This window comes from Akebia trifoliata, chromosome 8, assembly GCF_017979445.1.
Source record: "Akebia trifoliata isolate Shusen 1 chromosome 8, ASM1797944v1, whole genome shotgun sequence".
NCBI classification, from domain to species: domain Eukaryota; kingdom Viridiplantae; phylum Streptophyta; class Magnoliopsida; order Ranunculales; family Lardizabalaceae; genus Akebia; species Akebia trifoliata.
Window position 1 is genome coordinate 8,065,452 of NC_141382.1, and position 24,020 is coordinate 8,089,471.

Sequence of the window (24,020 nt, forward strand, 5' to 3'; positions counted from 1 at the left end):
GAGAGAGAGAGAGAGAGTTTTTATAGGCACTCAAAACTTTTACTTATTATCAATCATTAACTTATTTTTTAGGGTAAATTACCATTTTCGTGTACTGAACATCGCAAAATTGGATACATTGTTCATTTTAATTTCTAAAACATGTTTTCCAACGAGTTCATCACTTTTATAATCAATAATCTCGCTAATAAAATACCAACAAACTTGTCGTTAAAAATATCAATAGTATTTGACTTTCACATTATCAATGATCTCGCTAGTAATTTATCAGCAAGATCACTAAATATAAAAATCACCTTAAAATTATTTGCGATCTTGCTTGTAATTTATCAACAAGATCGTTAATTATAAAAGTGGCGAAGTTGTTGGAAAACATGTTTTGGGAATTAAAATGAGCATTGTATCAAAACCAGAATTTTGTCATAAGTTGTGCACATTTACGGAAATCTCTATTTTTTTTCTAATTGGGATGTTATAAGTAAAAGTTGGGGGTGCCAATAATAGCTCTTTTGTTTTAGTTTAATTGCACACCACGCAACCACGTGTCAAAATTTGATTTTCTAAAATCAGATACCATCCCAGGCAAGCAAGAACAACATGACAAACCAGAAACAAACAACAGCTCAACAAAGCAGTTTTGATTAAGGGGATTCAAAGCGCAAAGCACGGTTATTCTCAATTCCCATTGTTATTTCTTCATTTTTTTGTTCTGCACTTAAATCTGATTCAAGTTTTTATGGCAACCCTCAGTTTTAATTTCCTTACTGTACATTCTCCTCCTTTCACAAAACCCAGTGGAGTCTAGAGTGTTAACCCAATTATTTAGCTCAATTTGGTATTTAAAAGAAGATTTGTTTGATTGTCCGAAATGGGTTGTTGTTTTTTACCATAATTTAGAAAACCCATTAACGAAATTCTGTACTTTTACGACATTGATGAAGAAACATATTTGTTTGGGAGGGAGGCTCCAGTTCTAAAAAGTACATTTTTTGGGGCCCAATTTTTAGTTTTTAAGGAATTTTGATTGTTTTCTGATATGAGTTGTTGGTTTTTATCATAAATTAGAAAACCCTTACATAAATCCGAATCCAATGATGTTATAAATCAGAAAACTTGTAAAGGATCAAGTGTTCTTGATGACAACCGTGAAGAAAGACAAGTGGTTTTGTTAAGAGAGAAGAGACAGAGAGCTCACCATGGGGAGCTTCCTTGGCGAGTTTGTATTGCCTCTGCTGCTTTTAACAGGTATGCAACTACTTTAGTTATTAATAGGTTATTTTTTTCTTAAATGTTGCATGCTAATTAGTTACTGTTTATTGGTTGTGTCTAAGTGAAAAATGTTAATCTCTTAAAATGATCGGGCTAGAAAACATTATTGTGAGTTTGTAAAGTTTTTCAAGTGTTAAGAGATTAAGCCTTTGAATGTTAAATTATAGAGAAACTGACAATGTGCATAATGAATGAGAAATCGAACTGGGTGGGTGAATCGGGATCTTAGTTTGTGAGTAACTTGTGTGTATGAACTGGGTTTTGAATACAAGCTGGGCTTAGGAAGGAACTTCAGTTAGTGTCTAAACCATCAAAATGGTTGTGCTATCTTGGGATTGTGGGATCTTCCTTGGTGCATGGACTGCTATTTCGAGGTTATCTGATTCTTTAATTACAAGAAACATGGTAGTAGAGTTACAAGTAACATGTCTGATTTTGGAGAATAATGGATTCACCATTTAGGGATGGGTTGTACGCATGGTCAAATAAGTAGAACAATCCAATATTATGTAGACTAGAGATTCTTGGGAGGAACATTTCCGTCATTTGTATTCATAGACTGGCATCAAACCACATGCCATTGATCCAGGATTTTGGAGCTATATCAGGTCACCCACACCCTTAGGATTTGAGAATATATTAATTCATTTCTACCCCATAAAGAAAGTTGGGTAATGGTGGAATGATATGAATTCTAAGGATGGGTTGGTTTTGTTTTCTGAAGTAAGTTAGAAAGCCTAAAGGAGATTAAAATTTAGAACAAAGAGGAATTTGGTATTTTGGATTTGAAAAGACATGTCAGGTGCTGAGTGAAATCACATATGATTTTGTAGAGGAATATTGGGCAATGCTTATTTTTATAGATAGAGATAAGTCTGAGGGTATATCTATAGAAGGGAGACATGATTGTTAATCTAAAGCTGGTTTTCATAAGATGGTGAAGTTGAAGAGGATTGGTAGGAGATGGAAATCTAGAGTACAATGGTTAAAGAAAGGGACAATAACACCAAGTTATTGTATTAACATGAGATCTTAACCTCATCCATTGTACTTTTCTCCATACCATTTGATTTCTGTTTTTCACATCCACTAGAGTTTTTTATAGAATATATCATCTTTTTCAAAGTTGCCATTCCTTGTTTCTAGAGAAAGGATTTTATGGAGTTTGAATCCCTTTGTGATGCAAAACAACTGTGTTTTTTTGAAGGAGTAAAACAACTGTGTTTTTTTGAAGGAGGAGCACTCATTCTACGAGTTTATAGCATTTTTAGGCGTTCTTTTTTGTTGATGCAAATACTTTCATGATTTTGAGGGTTTCTTTTTTGAGCATGTATGCTTGATGGGAGCGGGTGTAAGGAAAATCTAAGAATGATGGTTACTTAGTCAAGATTTTTACCTTTACCTTCCTCATAAAATCCAATTGGGAATCTATTAATCTTCTCCTTCACAATGGAATAGCTTGGGGTTTTTGAAAGTCTTCTTTTTGTCCTTCGGGGTTTGTTGGACTGCCATATACAATTTCATCATCAACTGGTCCATTTCTGCTTTCTCTTCTAGAGGTTGGATCCTATAGAGATTATTACCACTTGCATTATGTTGGGGCATAGAGAAAGATTGGAACAAGTGAGCATTCGAATGTAAAGAAGGTATTCATGTTCTTGCGTTTATCATCAAGGCTTTCATTTGTTTTTGGACCAAATCTTCTCAGGAGTGCACACTTTTGTTTTTAAAGATCTTGTGTTTACATGGGGAACCAATTTGGGGCGAGATGGATGACTAGTGCCTCTTGTTTTTATGTGCTTTGTATCTTTCTTTGTTCTTCTTATTTATTATTCTTTTTTCCTATCTTTGTAAGGAGATCCCTTTGTCCTTCTTTACCTGTTCTCTTTCTTTCCTTAATATGAAATTGTTTCTATAATTCGATTGTTTACTGATCAAAACAAAAAAAAAAAAAAATGAAAAGTCCTTGGGGCAAGGAGGTGCTTTGCTTGAACTTTGTTTCACCATAGATTTTGAACTGTCACACTTCTAAGTTGTGATTGCATCTAATGAAACTTGTAAGTTCTGTTGCTAGTTTTCTTTTCTCATAATCTACATATGACATTTATGCAAGTTTCTTTAGATAATTGTGCATTTTTTTTACCTTTTTTCCAATTTACACGTGCATATTTTTTTGCTGCTTTGCCAATTGACATGTAGTCTTTCTCTCTCTCTCTTTTCTCTTCCTTTCATGCAGCTGCTTTACTCGACTGGAATTTGCTCTCTCTGGTTGATTTGTTAACTTTCCTTGTCTATCAATTTACTGCTCTACAAATAGGTAAGCTGCTTTCTGTATTTTTTTTCCTTGGGATTCTTTTGATGCTTCTGAACAAGTTTTGCTTGTATGGAATTCCTCATTTTTTTTTTTTTTTTGGATGAGTTGCTGTTTATATGAAAGCTGGTCACTTGGGCAGAGATGGTCATCTTCTTTGTGAAAGACCTCTTGTTCTGATCAAGTTCTAAAACATTGTCATTGTCAAGGTTGAAAATCACATCTCAAGGCATTTTCTCGGTCTTCATGGCACATGGAACAAACCATGTCAATAGACTTGCCCTTAATTTATCATCTATTGTAGCTACTTATACATTTTCACTAATGCATTCATTTCTAATTTTATCTGTCTTACTGTTTATACTCATTACTCCTAACTTACTCATCCTGCTACACAATCTGTGAATATGTTGTTTCTTAATTGCCAACGTTCAGCTCCATAAAACATAGTCGGTCCTACTGCAGTCTAATAAATCTTCAATTTGGTTGGATGTCAAATAGCACTCTAGAAGCATCCTCCACTTGAATCATCGAATCCATCTTTGATGCCCATATAACCTACAAACATTTATAGATCTGTGACCACATGATTTGAGTTCCATAGATGACCTAAAAATATGATGTTTACTGCAATTTACTACTACTTGTCCCCTACAACCACATACACTAGTTAGAATCACACTTTTGTTGATGATATGCTAAAATACATTACCCTAAACCATATTTGATGCTTATATAAATTAAATTGTGATGTTTAGAGCAGTAATACTCGTCCTCCACACCCCACTTAGAAAATTTCTAAAGTTTTAGTATCTTTTATGAGATATATTGTCTATGTGTTGTGGAGGGTGCTTCATCTATTCCCTGAGTATTGTTAATCCTCTGATAGTTTAAAATTTTGTCTTGAGGCAATGTTTCACTTTGGAGAAAAACTGAGACAATCTTGAATCTTGACTGAAATTCTGAGACAAGCTGAAACATTACCGAAAATTAACTGTCGGCTGAAAATTTACAAAATTGCCAACCTACTTTAAGTATAACTATAGTCATAACTTTCCTTTTATGGCTCTTTTAAAAAGTAATATATATATATATATTTGAATTTTCTAAAGTTCCGTGATTTCTACTTTATAAGTTGATATACAATAAAAATGGTAACATTATATATTACTATTTGCAACAATCTGAAAATTTTCTGTAATACCCTTAGAAAATTTACTGTTTATGACTAGTAATGATGTATACAAAAGTAGTATGGCTATTTTAACAACCGTTTTCGTTTTTGATAAATTTTCCATTCTATTTATCTAATAAAACTCGTATTATTCATAAAATCTTTATTAGTGGGAAAAGCACTACACATTGCCATTACTTAAGAAACAAATGCATCACTGTGCATTCCTCCTAGTCTATTTAATCAATGTTTAGAGACCGTGTAGTCAACTTGACTTGGTCAGAACTCAGATTGGTTTTGTAAGTTTTTTACCTATAAAAAATGAAGGAAATTTTTTTATATTTATTTTCCCTAAAAAATGAAGGACCTTTAATTTGGCTTACCAAAAATCCCTGTCTAGAAAGTGGTAACTAAATTTGAAAGAAGTTAGAAAGGTTGCTGGATGGTCCTCATCGAGTCTCAGGCTTTTATTTATTGGTTTTGGTTATTTTCTTACTGGGTGTATCCCATGCAATCTCTGTCTTATATTGTCAAAATGAGTTTCCCTTTTATTTTTAGGGTGACTATAATTGATCAAGGTTCTTAATTGTACTGACTTCTCATTTTTATCTTATAGGATTTTGTTTTTGGAGACGATCTTTTTTGTCATGGTTTATTGTTATCTTTTCCCTGTTTGCCATCCTATCACATGCAATATTCCATATTATTTGGCTTGTTGAGGGGGAACAATGGAGTATTGCAGATGCTTGGTGGGCAAAGCTGATTGGATTTGTGAGGTAAAATTTGATGCTTAAGCTGTATCTAATATTTTATTCCTTGATTGGAGTCTCCTTATGTACATTTCTGTGACTAGGTTACTTTGTGTTAAAACTTAAAAATGCATTTCTCCATACTAAAGTGGACTCTTTTGCAGTGTCCAGCCCTCAGCATCTCCATCTATAATTTGCTTCTTGGTGGTACAATTGTTAGCTGCTTTTGTTGCTTTAGTGGATGTCTATTTGAGTAGATGGGGTCTACTCCGATTGCGAGATTCTTGTTGGGAGCATATGTCATCATCTATAGAACGTTTAGGTTCGTCCACTAGTAGTTGCAACCTGATATATTTTTTTTATATATAATTGTTTTTTTCCTATCTAGCTGTAGAGTTCTTCCATGGACGAGCAAGTATATTGCCATTATTAAAGACATGCATACTGGATTTGTAACTAGTATTGGGACAGTTGGTGGTGAGTGAGACGAGGGAGCTCTAGTTGTACCAGGATCAACCTTAAGTACGATATATTTTTTTTCACTAGTTGGGGATGGATTGACTGGTCATATTCAAGGAGCAGTCCCTTATTGTGTATTATTTGTAGATAACATAGTGTTGTTCAATGGAAAAAAGATAAGTAGCAACAAGACAAAATATATAGTGCAACTTAGTAAGAATACTCATAGGGATGAGACACTAGTTAAGATTGACGATAATAAATACCCCAAGGAGGTTACTTCAGAGAATGAGTGTAGCAAGGATGAGGATGCTGAAATGGATGAGTGTTAAAAGTTGGGAAGACGAAATCATAAATGAGTACATTGGAGAGAATTTAAGAACAGATCCCAATTGGAAATAAAATAAATGAAAGTTGATTGAGTTGGTTTGGCATGTACAATGAAGACCAATAATGGCAACAGTGAGAATAAGCATTTTTGCGCAAGTCAAAGGCTCTAAATGGTTAAGTGAAGGGCCAAAAATAACATGGACAGTGGTTGTTAGACAAGATATGGGTACACATGCCTTGGCTGAAGATGCTGATCAAGGAAAAGTTGAATGGTGAACTAGGATTCATGTTTTAGACCCTAATATTAACTATTAATTTAAATGCTGATAATCTTATAAAATATGAAGTATAAGGTTATTATGAAATTAGGAAGAATATTCCCAACATCTACCACCTTGTTAGCCCCTCTAAGGATATGAGAAAAAAAGGATGGTTCAACCCAAGTTCTAAATTTTATCTCAAGGCAATGTTTCGTTTAGAAGAAAAATCTAGATGGCCTCATTTGAAACATCCTGAGACAATACAAAAGATCTAATGTTTTGTTCTGATCACAGCTGAAATTAGAATGTTTTGTCAAAACTAAATGAGCCTCTGAACCTTGGCTCAACCTCTGACAAGTTCCCTTTATGATCTATAATATGTGATTATCTCCAAGAGGCATACCACATTTCTTTTGTCATGGTAATTATGATGAATTGATTTATGTTGACATCATTTAGAAAAAAAAAATATTTATGTTGACAACAAGACTTATAACCCCTAAAAGAGAAATCCTTCGGTCTCTAACCTATTTTGTTGTTTGCTGGGGCATTTGGTTGGAATAGAACAATAGGGTCTTTGAAGGGAAGGCTCATCCATTGCATGAGGTTCTTGTATCCAAAATGGGACTATTCTTTTCTCAGAGGAGAATCTTCAAAGGTTTTAGAGGAGTCTTTTTTGAAGATTTTTTGTTTAAGTGGGATCTTATCTGTGATGATTGAATGCTCTGTTTTTTGTTTTTGTTTGTTTTTTTACCTTGTTAGATTGTTGCCTTTACCGCACTTCTCTTTTCTTATTACTAAAACTTTTATCTATCAACAAATAAATGGCCTCTTAAGATGGAACCCTTGAAACAATTCTTTGGAGTCAACTTTGTCAGAATCTGTTATCCCCACCAGACAAGAAAAAACCTTGATGATTTAGCTGGCTCATCCCTAAACACCCTCGTGTATCGGTAGGCCTCAGAAGACCTTGTATGGTAACGCTCACATTTGAATGCTTGGTCTCTTCTTATAAATTATAGCTTATACAAATTATATTTTTGCAACTTGGAAACTAAATAAACATACTAAAATCTTCCAACATAAGTCACCATTCCACCGTATGGCACTGAATCATATTTCAATTGCCTTGTCGTGTCTCCATATAGCTTCAAAATGTTCCTTTTTTTGTAGTGGTTTATGTATAAAAAGGGAACTGGCCCCCATGCACTATATAGGCGAAGACCTAATAGATTGAGATGACTATCGAAGGTCAAAAAATTCAACAAATGCTAACCTTCCCCCATTACGGTAGAGTTCCATTTGAATACATAAACCACACAAAGAGGAGTTGAAATTCCTTGAAGACCATTTAAATATAAGAGACTTTTATCCTCTATTGGATAGAAAGCTACTCCTCTTTACCATTAAAATTCACTTGTTCCTCTGCTTCCATAAGCTCCAATAAAATGGCTCAAAGGTATTAATATTTTTTTCATGGACATCATCATTATTATATTTTTGTGTTTTTTCTTTTAGCCTTTATAATAAATTACTTTTTGGGAGACTTCCAAGATAGTACTAGTCATGATTCAACATATCAAAAGTGATGAAGAGAGCCACCCAAACTTCCACAGTCATTCCTCATTGGAGACTTTCTCATTCTAGGTTTGCCTTGCATATTATACAATGGTTCACAGTAATCTTCTTATGGCTGATTGGATGGTCAACATTCAAGATTTTTTCCAAACATACTATCCACATAAACATGACCACTTTTGAAGGAATCCTGAATCCTAGATTGAAACTAGCTGGAAAGGAGGAAGAAAGTGACCAATTCAAGACCACACAAAAGGAGTGCACCAGAAGGAACCACTATGATCCTCGACACCATGTTCTTTTATCTTTTGAGTTAGGACAAATCTTGACTCCCGTATGGAAAGAGAGGAGACTAGAAATACATTTGAACTCTCAATCATTAATATTCCTCAATCCAAGATCTCGAGAAATATCTGCATTTCCAACAAGCAAGCAGTTCATCATGAGATAACCTTTCAGGTCTGACAAGTAGAATGTTCTGTGAAGGCAACCTTAAATGGGTCATCTCGACGCCAACCAACTTCCAAAAGCCAAGTTCATGTTTGAGGGTATGCCCTTCCAAATGTTGACATAACTTTCTCATCATCCAACCAAAATTTCTAATGCTGTATTTGTATACCACTCTACTCTGTAGACTGTTATATCCTCATAAAATCTTCATAGCCATTTTCTTTGGAGATCTAAAATCGTAGTTTTTAGCTTCTTGATACGTAAGTCACCACCCTTTTTTGGAGACACATGATATGCTGTTTCACTAGGTGGGTACCTGAACATGTCATTTGGCCCATTCCATGGGAAATTTATGATAAAACTTTCCAATCTATTCACATCACTCATTGGGATGGTAAATAAAGACATGTAACGCATTGGGAGATTAGACAATGTGCATTTGACAAGGATTTACCCATGCTTTTTATTAAAACTTTAAAGTGTTGGTGTCTAGATATTTTTCGGTCATATGAGATTTTAGATCATGATTTTACCTCCATTGGATAAATTCCATCTCTTTCAAGATGGCAACCTCCTGCCAACCCTCTCAATTACTGGATCCCAAATATTTTTCCAACTATGATTGCCCCCCGAAGGGAGGCCAAGATAAGTAGGAAGGATGGAGCCTGGACAACCCAAAAAGTCGATTGTGGAAGTGGATGTTAATTATTTGCTTTTGTAATCTGTTTCTTTGTGGTTCTGTAGACTGGTAGTGGTCCTGCTGTAAGTCGTTCTTTATAATATCTAGTAGTTTGTCAGGATTGTCCAAACATCTTATGCTTTGCATATTGATTGTCCAAACATCTTATTCTTTGCATATTGGGTTTCCCCCTACTTATCTGACATGACTGTTCATTTGAGTTGACAAAATCATCTGTGGTTTAAAGTTTTACTTTGATCAGCTGTATCAGTTTCTTGATGGCTGAGTTGGACTGGGACTTATTCTTTAGGCTTTCATTGCCATGTTAGTTCAAGAAATTCATGTATCAAATATTGAATTTTGTATTGATTTTGGGTTATTTTCTTATTTTGCTACAAGGTTCTCATCTCAGGGTTGCCTGCTGCTTACTGTTACCTGCTATTCAGCTGGTCGTGGGTATCAGTCATCCCTCATGGGTTTCTCTACCATTCTTTATATGTAGCTGTGTCGGTCTTATTGATTGGTCTCTAACAAGCAACTTTTTGGGCCTCTTTCGGTAAGTGTTTTCAAATTTCTTTTTAATGGCTGGTGTGTTTATCTTAATCTATTTTAATTAGGTATTAGTCCCTTTGGATAGCTTATGTTCGATCCCTGGGTTGGAGGTGGTGGAGGCCTCTTCTAATTTATGCAGGTTTCAGCATCGTCCTGCTTTATATGTACCAGCTTCCTATTGAGTTGCCGAAGATGTTCCAACTGGTAGCAAATTTCATTGGACTTTACAAACTATCTGCAACCGTGGAGTGGCCAGAACTCTTTTCTGCTCTTTCTCTTATAGTTTTCTATTTCATGGTATGCATCTGGTGTTCCAGTTTGGATCCATGAACCCTATTTTTTTAATTGATAAGCTTTTTGATCCATGAACCCGCTATGAAATTTAAGAAAAAAATGTTCTTTAAGTTCAAAGATTTGTTCTATAAGTTAAAAAAATGTTCATGGTGTGTGTGTGTATGTGCGAGTGCACGAGTACGTGCGTGTGTGTGCTTTCATATATCATTTCCCTTTTGTTCAATATTGTGTAGTTTATATTTTCACAAAGTTTGAAACTCGGTTGAGCCTAGGATACAAGTGTAAATTTCTTTGGGGCTCTTGACTGATCCTTCTTGAGTTCCTGCAATCCTGAATCTTTATACCATGCTGAAGAAAGAAAATTTTCTGGCTGCTAGTGTCAACATCGACCCATTATCGTGGTTTACCTGGTTTAGGATGTTGGTGTATATGAATGTTCAAATAAAGCAGCTTATTGTTACTTGACTCTTACTCTTCAATTATAATCTATATAACAACTACATAGAACTTATATTGTTTTTTCTCTGTTGGACACTTGCACCCTTGTCAACACTTCAGGCACACATCGTGTCACACTCTTATTTTACTGACTTTCTAGAGAAAATGAAAAGTTACATTACATCTTTGTTCAGAAGCATCTCACATTTTGAGATTATTTTTTGTAAAATTCCTTACAAATGCTTTATAAATCCATAATAAAAATATGCAATGAGGAGTTGATACATTACATTAGTCCTTATCAAAAGAAAGAGCAAGCGAAAGAAAAGGGGGAATGGAGAAGCTGATATTGCCATTTTTGGCCTTTGGGTGCGAATTGAGGGACTCCCATTAGGTCATGAGTACTTGGTAGCTTGTCTAAGTGTTAAATATTACACTGTAATATGGCTTAGAGTATTCTTAATGTATTTGTGATTCCCATTTAATGTGTTTTGGGTTTAGTCCTACGTTGCTTGCAAGTTCCTTTTGTTTTTGGCCTCTATCTATATAAAGTAGCTTAGTTTTCTAAGTAACACATTCAATATAATAGAACTATTTTCTTATATTGGTATTATAGCACTTGGTCATTTGATCAAGTTCTAAGTTCCTACAACACTACACTTCTTTAGTGGGCACCAACAGTATCGCCCCACGTGCTTATGCCTCTTTTCTCTATTCATTCAATATTTTCTTCAAGCATTTGTGGGTAATTTTCATTACAGTTACTTTTCGTTGCAATATTGGTCATCATGGTACTCTTCATCCCAATTTCTATTGACAATATTGAGCATGGTCCCATTCATATCAAAAGTGTGGTTTTATTTGGTGATCGAAGTTTGAGAACACAACCCTTCTATTACTTGTTCCATCTTGTTCCTTCTTTTCTTATGAAACCTTAGAAACCATGTATGATTGTTCCATTTTTGGGTCTTCACCTAAGGGGGATTGTCTCCAGTAGGATCAATTTTATAGGATTTGCATGCCATGGGTTTTTAGTTGTTACCATATGCAATGTATTATTTGTTTGGCCAAGTAGTTGGTCGATATATGGTTTATTGGTGTGTACCAAGACCAATCGATCATTGTCATTAGTAGTTGTGTTTTCCTCCTATTTGTGGAGAAGTATGTAATTGTAACCATTAACCCAAGGGGTTGGCCTAGTGGCAAGCCGAGCCTTGAAAAGCTTCTCAAGAAGGGTAGGTCAAGTGTTCAAAACCCCACGAAGCAATGAATTCCTTGAGACCACCCTCCAGGGTCTGGTAGACCCTCAACTCAACTAGTTGCACGTAGGACTTTCCAAGGGGTGGTGCGTGTGACCGTGGGATTAGTCTCACCCGAAGGGTGGGGATACCCATGAGAAGCCAAAACTAAATAAATAAATAAATGTAGTTGTGACAATTGAATGAAACTATTTGCATCAAGATTAAGTCACTTGATATGAACCCAATACATAGAAAATACCTTGGTGTCATTAGTGTGGAAAGGTCAAGCCTGTATCCCTCTAGGGTCGTAACATACCACCACGCTCCACAACAAATGTTGGTTGTTGCCTACTTTGTGGTGGCTTTCACTTTAGTAACCTTCCTCTTGGGCCCTTAGGTTGTCCCTTCCACTATTGCCCACCGATGGCCACTTTGTGGTGACTTTCACTTTGGTACCCTTCCTTTTGAGCCCCTAGGCAACCCTTTCCCCAAGTTGCTTCCCCTGAGGTTTGACCTGGAGATTTGGTGTTGGCAATGATACCAAATGATACGAACCTAACAATTACACCAAAAATACCTAGGTGTTAATCGTGCGGAAAATTAAACCCATATCTTTTTGGGGTTGTAATATACCACCACGCTCCATAGTCAACGTTTGTGGCGGCCTACTCTTTGGCGGCTTTCACTTTGGTACCCTTGTTTTGGGTCCTTAGGTTGCCCTTTCCACTAACATCCTTGATTCCCACTCTGTGGAGTCTTTCTCCCTAGTACCCTTCTTTTTGGGCACCTAGGCACCCCTTTCCCCAAGTTCCTCCTTTCAATGTTTGAAACCGTGACGTCGTGTTGGCTATGATATTAAATGATACGATCCCCACCGCTACACCAAGCGGAAAGTTAAGCCCATATTCCTTTAGGGTTGTAACATGACCTCTATCGATTTCAGCAGGACTGTGAAGCATTTAAGCGTTGAACCATGTGCATAATGGATAAAAAGTGGTTACAAACAGCTATGGGCTAGTTGGAGCATTAGCATCATTGTCATTTTTACTCCAACTTGAGGGGGAGGGGGAGAGGGGGGGCGGGGGGGTGGGGGGGGGGGTGTCAAGATAGTAGTTTAAATCATATTTAGTCATTAATTTATTGTAGTTTTGGCATTTTTTGTATGTTGTGGGTTTGATCTGACATTGCCTGCTAGTTACTTTCGTACCTTCGAGGGGGGGGGGGGGTTGAAGATAGTAGTTTAAATCATATTCAGTCTTTACTTTATTGTAGTTTTGCCATTTTTTGTATGTTGTGGGTTTGATCCAACATTGCCTGCAAGTTACTGTTGTACTTTGTTGCATCCTATTGAATGAAACTATTTTTCATAACAACAACATTATAAGTCATGTCCATGGATTTGTTGGCATTTTGGGCTTCTTTAAGGTGTTGCGTTCAACACCCTGTACTTTGTTAACATTAACACAGGTTTTTCATTGTTACATAAGTTATAATTAAGTCTTAGCAAGTTCAAATTTTGGGTAGTGCAAGGTGTACTTGTTCATTTACTGCCTTTTTCCCCCCAAGTTTTATTTATCTGCTTGTCCTTGATTACTCTTTCTATATAATGGCTTATGTTACTGGCATCTGCACTCACTTTTTATTGTTCTGTTCTCTACTAGTTATCCAATATCAAATGCGACTTGGAGGAAATGGATTTTATTATGACCACAAGAGAAAGCAACTTGACAGAGCAACTTCTTCCATCAAAGCATTCATTTTTTATTCGTGAATCAAGGTAATTAATTGGGTGCATCTTATACTGTGGTCCAAACTATGCTATTTCCCATTTAGAATCTTCTTTCGTACTAGTCAAATATATTAAATGTAGAGGGCGTGAGGTCTAAATCGAGGTAATTGATTTGGTGCATTAAGTCTTGTGATCCAAATTGTGCCCTTTTCCATCAAGAATTTCTCTTTTCCATCAAGAATTTCTTTCATATTAGACAATATCCTCATATAAAAAAAAGACATTGTATGGTCGTGAGTCTAGAATCAAGGTAATTAACTAGGTGCATTTTATCTTGTGGTCCAAACTGTGCCATTTCCTATCATGAATGATAATAGGAAAATACAATGCATTTAGAGCATAAGCATGTGCACCCTCCTGTATAAGCATATGTAATCTCCAAAGTGGTTATGCAAATTTGGAGTTAAATAAACATGCCTTTGATGTGATTTTGACCTAAGATGGCAATAGGACTCTAGGGTATGGTGAAATTAGACCATGTTATGGTTGAGAGGTAAAGGGACGTTTGAATTCATAAAGTGGCCTTAGAGTTGGGAATGGGTGAAATCGCCTCAACCCGTTTTCACTAAATAGTGGATAAGGATTTATTAATGAGGGACTTTTGAGAAATGGGAGTCGCCACCTAGTTTAGGTCTAAGAACCATAAATAACTCCAAATGGATATGGGTCGATCCACGGATCAGAGAGATGGATAAGGAGTCAGATTACGGGTTTTGGAAGGTGTTAGGTACCGAACCCGCCCGATCAAAGTGATCGGTCTCTATTACAATCCAAAATCATCGTATGGTCAACATATAAAGACTACGGTCAAAGTCACAGTCCAATCATCTTCACCAATTTATGTTGGATTTTCCAACCAAATTTCATGGCTAAAAATTATCCCAATTATCACATGATCCTTCTCTGAATTCCACAAAATATGGAAGGGTTTGAAAAAACCCTAATTAGCTCCATGTCCTGAAATCAATTAAGAAACTCCACCTGCAAGTATTCCTCAAACTGTCCAAAATAGAAAATCATGAGAATATCCTAAACAAGAAGATTACAAATAGAAACCTGTCAAATTGGGACTTAAACATTTCTAAATTAGGAACGTAAAATTTCTTAAATTAGAATTCAAGAGATATATGCTAAATCCCCAAATTAAAAATTTAAAAAGATACATTTTCTAAAATAGAACATTCAAAAAATGTAAATTTCTAAATTTGAACCTTCTAAATATGAGAATGCAAAATCTTTTAAATTGGGAAAATTTTGAAATATGAAACTTCTAAATTAGAAATCTGTGAACGTACATTCTCCCAAAATAGAAAAAATCACGCAACCTCATGTTAGAAAGTTCCCGAATACAAGTCTTCCAACGATTCACCAATAATTTTCTAAAAGAAGAGTTATATAAAAATGAAGTCCCAAATTAGAAGATCATGGATTTGTTAGGAATCAACAAATTGGAAATTGACAAATATCATCGCGAAAAAATTCCAAGTTAGAAAGAACAATCCACAAGAAAATTCTCATATTCATGAATTCCTAAAATAACCAAACGAACATGCACACATGATTTTCGATTTTTGTCAAAATAGCTATCATTCAATAACATGCATAGCCGTCAAGTCAAGGAATACATTGATCACATGGAAAAATCTTAAAATAATACAAAGAACTCGAACATCATCATATATCATGTAAATCCAACCCGATCATAGTAATCATGATAAAATAAAAAAAAATCCTATAATCCTACCAACATGCAAAAAATAAAAAAATAAAACGAAATAAAAATAAAAATAAAACACCTAGAAACCTACATAAAAAAAACTAAAGAATAAAAAATTTTCCTAACCTATTGACATGCAAAAAAACCTATGAATACGTAAAAGAACAAATAAAACACAAAAATTATGCATAAAAAAAAAAAAAAAAAAAAAAAAAAAAACATAAATAAAATATCAAACATTCTCCCAATCCTATTTATAAAAATATGAAAACAAATAAGAGAAATTTCTAATCCTACTCCGATGCAAAAGTAAAAAAAAAATTAACATAACAAAACATTCTCCTAGCCTTAGAACATATTTTTTATCAATATGCAATAAAAATTCAAAAAATAAAAATAAAAAAATATCAAAAGAGTGACAAAATTCATCACATAGCATCCCTAAAAAAATCCATCTCGTACCAACTTCACGATGATCATGACGCGACAAATCGGCATAATTTCAACATGAAGGTAAATTTTAGCATGCAAAACGAAGAGAGGAAAGGAGGAAAACAGAGAATAAAAAATTACCTGTAGGATGAACACAGTAGAGTCGGCTCCTTCAGATATAGCTCGATGGCTTGTGCGCGCTGTAACTGTGGAGATATAAGCAGATACAAAGAGGCGTTGCAGGCAGAGAGAGAGTGATGTCCCCTTTTTCTTACAGAGAGAAAGAGAGGGGCTGCTAGATGTTGGATATTTCGGCCATGAGTCGAAGAGGGGGCTGGGCAGCAAGGAACGTAGCTGTGGCAATGGCTGCAATGGTCTGTGTTGCAGGGATGGGAGAGAGAGGTGAGAGGAACGTGAGAGAGATGAGGGGAATGGGGGCTGTTGCGATGGACTGTAAGGGGTGAGAAGACATCAATGGGATTATGGCAATGGGTGTGTTGTTGCTGAAGGTGCGGCAATGGATGGGAAACAGATGGTTTTCCCACGAAGAAGAATAAGAAGAAGAAGAAGAAGAAGAAGAAGAAGAAGAAGAAGAGAAGAAAAAATTGGAAGAGGGTGAAGAGAGTGCTGCGCGTCCGGGAGAGTCCGTTCAAAACGAAAAAGAGGAAGATGATTCAGCCCCTTTGAAATTGGAGAAGAAGACCAAAGGAAGATGTTTGGAAGATGTTTTTTTTTTCAGCCACCAGAAGGAGACATCCTTCTCCTTTTTTTTATACCCAAAAACCTTTCTAATTTCTTTTTTTTTAAATTTTTTCCTTTCACACGTTTTTCCCTCTTTCCTTTTTTTTTTTCTAGAGAGACGTCTCTCTCTATTTATGGAAGACAACTTCCTAAAAATTTTGTTTCTTTTTTAAAAAAATTATTTTCACACGTTTTTCTCTTCTTTGGCTCATTTCTTTTTAGGAGAATGTAAGTGGGGATTCCACGCTACTCGTAGTACGGTGGTTCTCCTATAATCAATTAGATTTTTTAATGTTTGATTGGAAAATTTTTTTTGTTATTATTTTTTATTTGATTGGTTTCGCTTTGATTTTGTCGATGGGATTTTTATTTTGGTTGATTTAATTTTGCTTCGATTTTGGATTGGGTTAATTGAATTTTGAATTTGTTGATTAGCTTTTGAATTTAATTTTAATGGTTGGTTAATTGGAATTTTGGTCGATTGATTTTAGAATTTTTTTATTGGTTTTAATTTCTTGATTGCTTTTTGATTTTAATGTTGATTTTAATTTTTAAATGTTTAATTGTTGCTTGATTTTAGTTTTAATTGTTTAATTACTTAATTTTAATTGTTGCTTAATTTGAGTTTTATTTTTAGTTTTAATTGTTTAATTTTTAATTTGAATTTTATTTTTAGTTAGATTGGGTTTTTAACTTTCGATTTTTATTATATTTTCCTAAGGATCGGGATCTCTAAGTTGAATTTGGAGGTTGAGGGGCATTTCGGTCATTTTTATGATTTTTGTGGATTTTTACGAATTCTGGCATGAGGTTTCTTTTAGTCCCAACGTGATTATTTCTATGTTTCAAAGTCGTATTTTCCTAGCGTGGCGAGGTCTCTACGTTATCGAACTGTGTAGCGAACCTAAGCGTACGTGCTTGCTAAATCAGGTGTGACGTATGGCGATCCTAAGCGTGCGTAAATTTCTATGTCTAGTCATAATGAGTAGGGGAGATGAAAACAGTGGAAACGAAGGGAATCAGGGACAGTACTCACAAGCCTTCGAGTTCTTTTTGATCATCATTAGGAATTCACGGTAACCGGGTGACGAATTGTCGAATTGGGCAGATGCAAAAATGGGGTGTCTACAATGGGATAGGGTCTATTGTAGGAAGATAGATGGATTGGTGTGTCTTCTCTTATGATTGAATTCCTAGGTTTGTATTATCTCTCCAATAAAAAAAAGAGAGCCAATTTAGACTTTCATGGTGATGAGCTTATCTTATAAATTCATTACTCATTTAAGAGGGTCTGTTATATGTAAATGATGTAGTATTAGCTAACGAGATCATGAGACTAGAGAAGGCCTTAATGTGAAACCAGAACTCTGGTTATCTGCAAGAGCTTAAGAATAAGTCGGACCAATACAAAGCATATTGAGTGCAACGTTGGTAAGGACATATATAGTTGGGAGGTCTAGTAAAATTTGTTGGTGAGGAAATATCCCTAAGCGACCATTTTCATCTTGCTTTTATTATCATCCATATGGCTGGATAAATTGAAGGAGATGTTTCCCATTGATTATTGTATTAGATTTTGATGCTCAAATTGGATGTGCTTCTGGAGTACTATGTGACCGACGTAACACAATCAAATTAGAAAGAAAACTGTTTTTGACAACAATAAGACCGACTACGCTTCATGGAGTTGAATGTTTATCAATCGAGAAACATGTTCGCATATGGTGGGTTTGGACCAAGGTTAATTAGTTGACACATTGCAATGCAACTTAGAGTTCGTGAGTTCAAGTGTAGTGTATCCGTAAAAAGTAAAAGCATGTTCAAAGGTTGAATGTAGCAGAAGAGGTCCATGCCATGGAGCATTCATAAATTTCATAAATGTTTAATCTGCATCTTTTTTAGGGAAACCCTTTTTTTGGATCATTCTTTTTTCCAATCCTGATTTCTGGTGCGATGTTAGGTTGCAGGGTTACTTCTGTTATGGATGATCCACCATCACTATATGTGCATTCTGTTGTTTGGCTTGCAGGGGTTTATGGGCTGTAAAAGACAAACCTCTGAAGGAGTGTTTTTGTGTGTATTGTCCACCTTTGTTGTGGATCAGCATATTATTATTATTATTATTTTTTGATTAGTTGAATTTATTGGATCTGAAAGAAAGGGGAACCAAAAAGTGGTTGAGAAGACAAGCCTAAAGGACCCAATAGAATAGATCAATACAGAAATGAAAGTCAACAAAACAAGCCCTCAACAAGAAATTAATCCACCTTCCTATTACAACAAAAAAGCTCCCATCTAACCAGAAAATCTTCAAAAAAGAAGCCTTTAAAATTATGAAATAACTTGCACAAAAAGAAGAAAGACATAACACAGAAAAAAGAGAACAACAGGTACTGTTTTCTCCAATCCTGCCATTTCTTTCCTTTAATGGTGAGAGGCTCCATAAAATTCTTTTCTTTACCCCAAAGCATAAGGATATGAGTGGTTTGAAATAGGGAAAGGACATGAGAACAGACAAGACTTGAAACTCACAATGTAAAAAGCTATTTTTCGACAGATTCACTTTCACATTTATAGAGAGGACACCTATCAACACATGAGATGCCTCTAGCCATTAGAATTTTTTTTTTTGGATATCGTGGGTATCCCCACCCTTCGGGTGGGACTAATCCTGTGGTCACATGCACGCCCCTCAGAAAGTCCTACGTGCAACAGGTTGAGTCGAGGGTCAACCGAACCCTGGAGGGTGGCCCCAAGAAATTCATAGCTTCGTGGGGTTTCAAACAGTTGACTGACTCTTCCTGAGGAGCTTATCAAGGTTCGGCTTGCCACTAGGCCAACCTTTTGGGGTTACCTCTAGCCATTAGATTATCAACACCTAAAATCCTATTAAGAGCAGCTGACCAAATTAAAAAAAAGACATCTTAAACGGAACTCTACGACCCCATATGCCAGTGGTAGATAAGCTGCAACCATACACATCCATAAGCTAGTGCAAACATCAATCCTCAGGGTCAGGATTCGACAACCAACGTTGGGAGCCAAAAAATTTCCTATATGGGTTAAAAGTTTCGGATTGGGTGATTTTTTGTAAGGATGATCTTCATGGTGAGGAGATCATCCTCACAAAAAATCAATCAAATCTGAAACTTCTACTTTCGTCAAAAGTGGTTTACAGAGTAATGGTAAAAGTCGATGGTCCACAATTCTTCAACTTGTAAACCACTTTTGATAGGGTTAGAAGTGCCAGATTGGATTTTTGTGAGGATGATCTCTTCACCATAGAGATCATCCTCACAAAAAATCAGTCCAATCCGAAACTTTTAACCCATACAGGACAAATTTTGACTCCCAAATTTGGTTACCGAACGGGACTTATATATATATATATATATATGGGTCACGTTATTACGACCCCCTTTTGGACCCCCTTTGCGACACACCTTTTTGTCTTATATGGGCAAAAATGTTTGGAATGGGCTGATTTTTTGTGAGGATGATCTCTATGGTGAGGGGATCATCCTGGCAAAAAATCATCCCATTCCAAAACTTCTAGACCATCCGATTTTTGTTGAAAAATTATAGACCGTCCAATTTTTGTAAATGAATTTTGATGGGGTTAGAAGTTTTGGAATGGGATGATTTTTTGCCAGGATGATCCCCTCATCACAGAGATCATCCTCACAAAAAATCAGCCCATTCCAAACATTTTTGCCCATATAAGACAAAAAGGTGTGTCGCAAAGGGGGTCCAAAAGGGGGTCGTAATAACGTGACCCTATATATATATATATATATGACGTAGCGGAAGTGTGTGAATTAGTAGATTCGATAAATTATGTTTAATGGAACACTAAAAATCAATTTGAATCAATAGATTCAATTGATAAATAAGTAATAGCTTGAAAGAAAATAAAGCATAAAGCTAAAAAGTAATTAAAAGAGAAAAGATAATTAAATGGATTATTGATTTATTATTAATTTTTGGATTTGGAGCTCCTTATATAGATAACTCCATTATGACAACTTGTAATCCTACTAGAATGCTAAAAATTAACATTCCTAACCCATCTATAACATAATACTAACTTTCTAATTCTATTAGAACTCAAATTGGAGACTTCTAAACACTTCTAATTATGGTCTAAATAATAAAAAGGAATTTAAAACAAATTAGAAATTAATAAGGAATTGTATTCCTAACATAACTATGAAATAGAAATTCTATTAGAACTAGAAATAAAAATAAAACTTAATAGAATTAGAAACCTACTTCGAGTTGTAGATGTCCTACATCAATTTATATATATATATATATATATATATATATATATTCCCTCATTAGTTTTCTCACAATAATATTTATTTTTCTAGGTTAATGATTTGTTTTATGATCTACAGATCTGGTGTTAGGCACACCAATGTTTTGTTAAGAGGAGTGGTTTTCCGGACATTCAGTATCAACTATTTCACATATGGGTTCCCGGTAGGCATTCTATGAACATATTGTAACCTATATTTTTAAGTTTTCATTTATATCGCATTGATTTTAATTTTTATTATGATAGACATCAATTATCTTTAGCTTATGTATAAAACTTTCAGTGGTGAATGTAACAGGTTTTGTTGCTTGTTCTTTCATTATGGAGCTTCACTTTTACAAGTATATGTGCATTTGGATTACTTGCATATGTTGGCTACATTTTATTTGCCTTCCCTTCATTGTTCCACTTGCACCGGTTGAATGGTTTGCTACTTGTCTTCATCCTCCTTTGGGCTGCTAGCACATATGTCTTCAATTTGGTATTCACATTCCTAAATAAGAAATTGGGAAAGGTATCGCTTTAAGAGAAATTCTATTTCCACACCAACTTTTGCTAACGCCACCCCAAGATGTATGCTAATTCTTTGGTGATTTACATATGAATTGGGGTGGCGTTGGCAAAGTTAGTGTGGCAATATAATCTCTCCTTCTTTATCCTTGTAAATGGATTGATGTTAATTTTCTCAATTTTGACAAAGTTTATCACAGGATTGATCAAAGTTTTACGTGATGTAAGTGCAGGACATGGAGATTTGGGAAACCATAGGTTTTTGGCATTACCCTATTCCCGGATTCTTTCTACTTGCACAGTTTTCTTTAGGATTTCTTGTCGCCATGGGTAATCTGGTGAACAACTCTGTTTTTCTCTACTTGTCTGATGAGGGCAGTGGATCTTTGACTGATGATAGTATTGTACAAGGTGAGGTATACCTTATCTGGAAAGTTGGCATCTAATTTATTAAGTCTAGATATTTAAATACTTGTGTAACTCATTTGTTTTTTCTGCTAGATTTCTTTGTTGTGACATGTTATCTTTTTATTTTTTGTATGCCTGGTTTATGTAGTTAGATGTCCAATATAATACTTTCTTTGATCAGTAAGAGATGGAAATCCACTAATGAAGAACACTGCTTTACTTTAATATCAATATAAAAAAAAAAATTATATTAATATCAATAAAAAAAAAGGCAACTGCTGGTTACAAAATGTAGAAAAGATGAACAATGAGATCAATTCTAACTCTCAAGAACAACTAAGAGTCAAACCCTAAAACCCAGCCTTAAAAACCTTAAACCCAAAATTTTTTAACCTGTTTTGGCCCCTAGAAATAACCATATAAAACCAGTTCTATAGTTGTGAACTTCTGATCCTGTTAAAATCATCTACGAGAACCATAACACTAACCTTTTTTCCAATCCCTCTAACCCTAAATTCTAGCACCCTAACCTTGTCCAAACCTACCTTTACCAAAACCCATGTCCTGCATCTCATACACTAAGGCCTACTTTGCATCATAGGCTTTTATCACTCTACTTTTCTGATCTTTTTTAGCCTCTTCTATATACTGAAAATAGAATCATGTACTTTATTTTTCTTTGTCTTTCTTCTTCCTTTTCCATTGGTACTTTTATTATATTTTCCAATCAGTTTTTTTAGTTTCTCTTTATTATCAACTGTCTTAAGCTTTGTGGTTGTCCCCTTGCTTCATATGATTATGTTCCAGTGAACTTAAATCTTGGATTTGGTATCACAGAGAAAGAAGAGACCAAGGTATTGATTGTTGCTACAGTGGCATGGGGGCTGCGGAAAAGCTCTCGGGCTATCACTCTGGTTCTACTATTTCTTCTTGCTACAAAACCTGGGTTTATTCATTCTGTATATAGTATGTTGAAGCAAGCCTTAAACCTTTTCTATTTTATTCTTTTGATATTAGTAATTTCCCTCTCAACCAGTCCTATTTGTCTGTTTTGCCGTTTATTGTGCCACTCGGAAAGTTAGTTGGTTTAGGAATTTATATATTTTCTTCTGTATAAAGACTTATACTATGACGTATGTCAGGATTCTACAATGATTTACTAAATGGTGCTAAATTCTGTTGCAGTGGTTTTCTTTTTGATGTTTCTATTGAGCCACACCGTAAGCAGAAGAATACGCCAATCCTTGATTCTTCTGTGTGAGGCACATTTTGCGTTGTTGTACATCCTTCAGTTTGATATTGTCTCCAAGTCTCTGGAGCAAAAGGGGTCTTTAACCATGAAAATTCTGTCACATTTAGGTATGTTTTTAATTCAGTTGTCTTTATGTCATTTATTTCCTGAGAGTACATGAGTGTGGGATTTTACAATTGGATTGGCTCAACCATGTCAATTTATTTTTGTTGAGTTTGTTAAAAACCATGCACTTATAGCTTGTGAAATGAAACAGGTGTTGTGGACCATGCTTGTTCGTGGGATTTCTTGGAAATAGCTGTGCTTTTATGCTTTATTGCAGTTCATAACCATGGGTTTGAAATGCTCTTCTCATTTTCGGCAATCATCCAACACACCCCAAGCACTCCAGTTGGGTTTAGCATCTTGAAAGCTGGTTTGAGCAAATCAGTTCTACTGTCAGTCTATGCCTCCCCAACAGTCAGGCAGAGCCAATCCAGTAACTCATTGCATGGTATATCTTTACAAAATTGACAAGACTATCAATTTGCAGATCACAGATAAACTTGAAAACCTGAATATTGATTCTATGGTTGGTCAGTGGTTTTATTTGTAGTTTTAGTAGTACAGATAAACATAACGTAACACATGGAACTTGTGCAGGGGATTAGGCCCATCATCAATGAATCCTATGATGAAGTCCTCCCATAGTAACAAAGTTTGGATTCGGTGGGGCTTCAATTTGGATAAAAGTTGAGAAAGTTTAGGAAGAAAGTCGGCAAAATTCCAAAGATTATACAAAATATTTTTTTGCTTTTCTTACTAAAACCTATTATAGTCAATCTCTTTCTAAACCCTATCTTCTTCTTGATGTTTAAATGTTGAAAAGACTAAAATTTTGGAGGTGAAGGGTAAAAATGTATCATCTTCCACAATTAATTGAGGAATCGTCGATTAATTCATCAATTTGCAGATTTAATTGACTAACCAACTCGGAGAATTTTTTGATTTTTTTTTTTGAAAAATTCGGAGAATTTTGTGACTATGGTCCTCCCAAGCAATCTAGTTGGATAATCATGGCAATCTG

General features: G+C 35.2%; 1 protein-coding gene across 5 annotated transcripts in view; it reads left to right on the forward strand.

Annotated features, from left to right (window-relative positions):
• The first annotated feature begins 556 nt into the window (after positions 1 to 556).
• LOC147395879 (piezo-type mechanosensitive ion channel component) overlaps positions 557 to 24,020 on the forward strand; it is a 40,905-nt gene continuing 17,441 nt past the window's right edge. The window contains exons 1-14 of one of the 5 annotated variants that reach the window (XM_086451827.1): positions 557 to 668; positions 1,109 to 1,245; positions 3,506 to 3,586; positions 5,371 to 5,530; positions 5,668 to 5,825; positions 9,659 to 9,815; positions 9,922 to 10,108; positions 13,446 to 13,561; positions 20,864 to 20,948; positions 21,083 to 21,298; positions 21,528 to 21,705; positions 22,540 to 22,668; positions 22,888 to 23,061; positions 23,211 to 23,447. In XM_086451827.1, coding sequence (XP_086307953.1) covers positions 1,197 to 1,245; positions 3,506 to 3,586; positions 5,371 to 5,530; positions 5,668 to 5,825; positions 9,659 to 9,815; positions 9,922 to 10,108; positions 13,446 to 13,561; positions 20,864 to 20,948; positions 21,083 to 21,298; positions 21,528 to 21,705; positions 22,540 to 22,668; positions 22,888 to 23,061; positions 23,211 to 23,447 — 1,927 coding nt within the window. In that variant the 5' untranslated portion in view covers positions 557 to 668; positions 1,109 to 1,196. The other 4 variants (XM_086451828.1, XM_086451829.1, XM_086451830.1 and 1 more) reach the window with 4 other exon arrangements.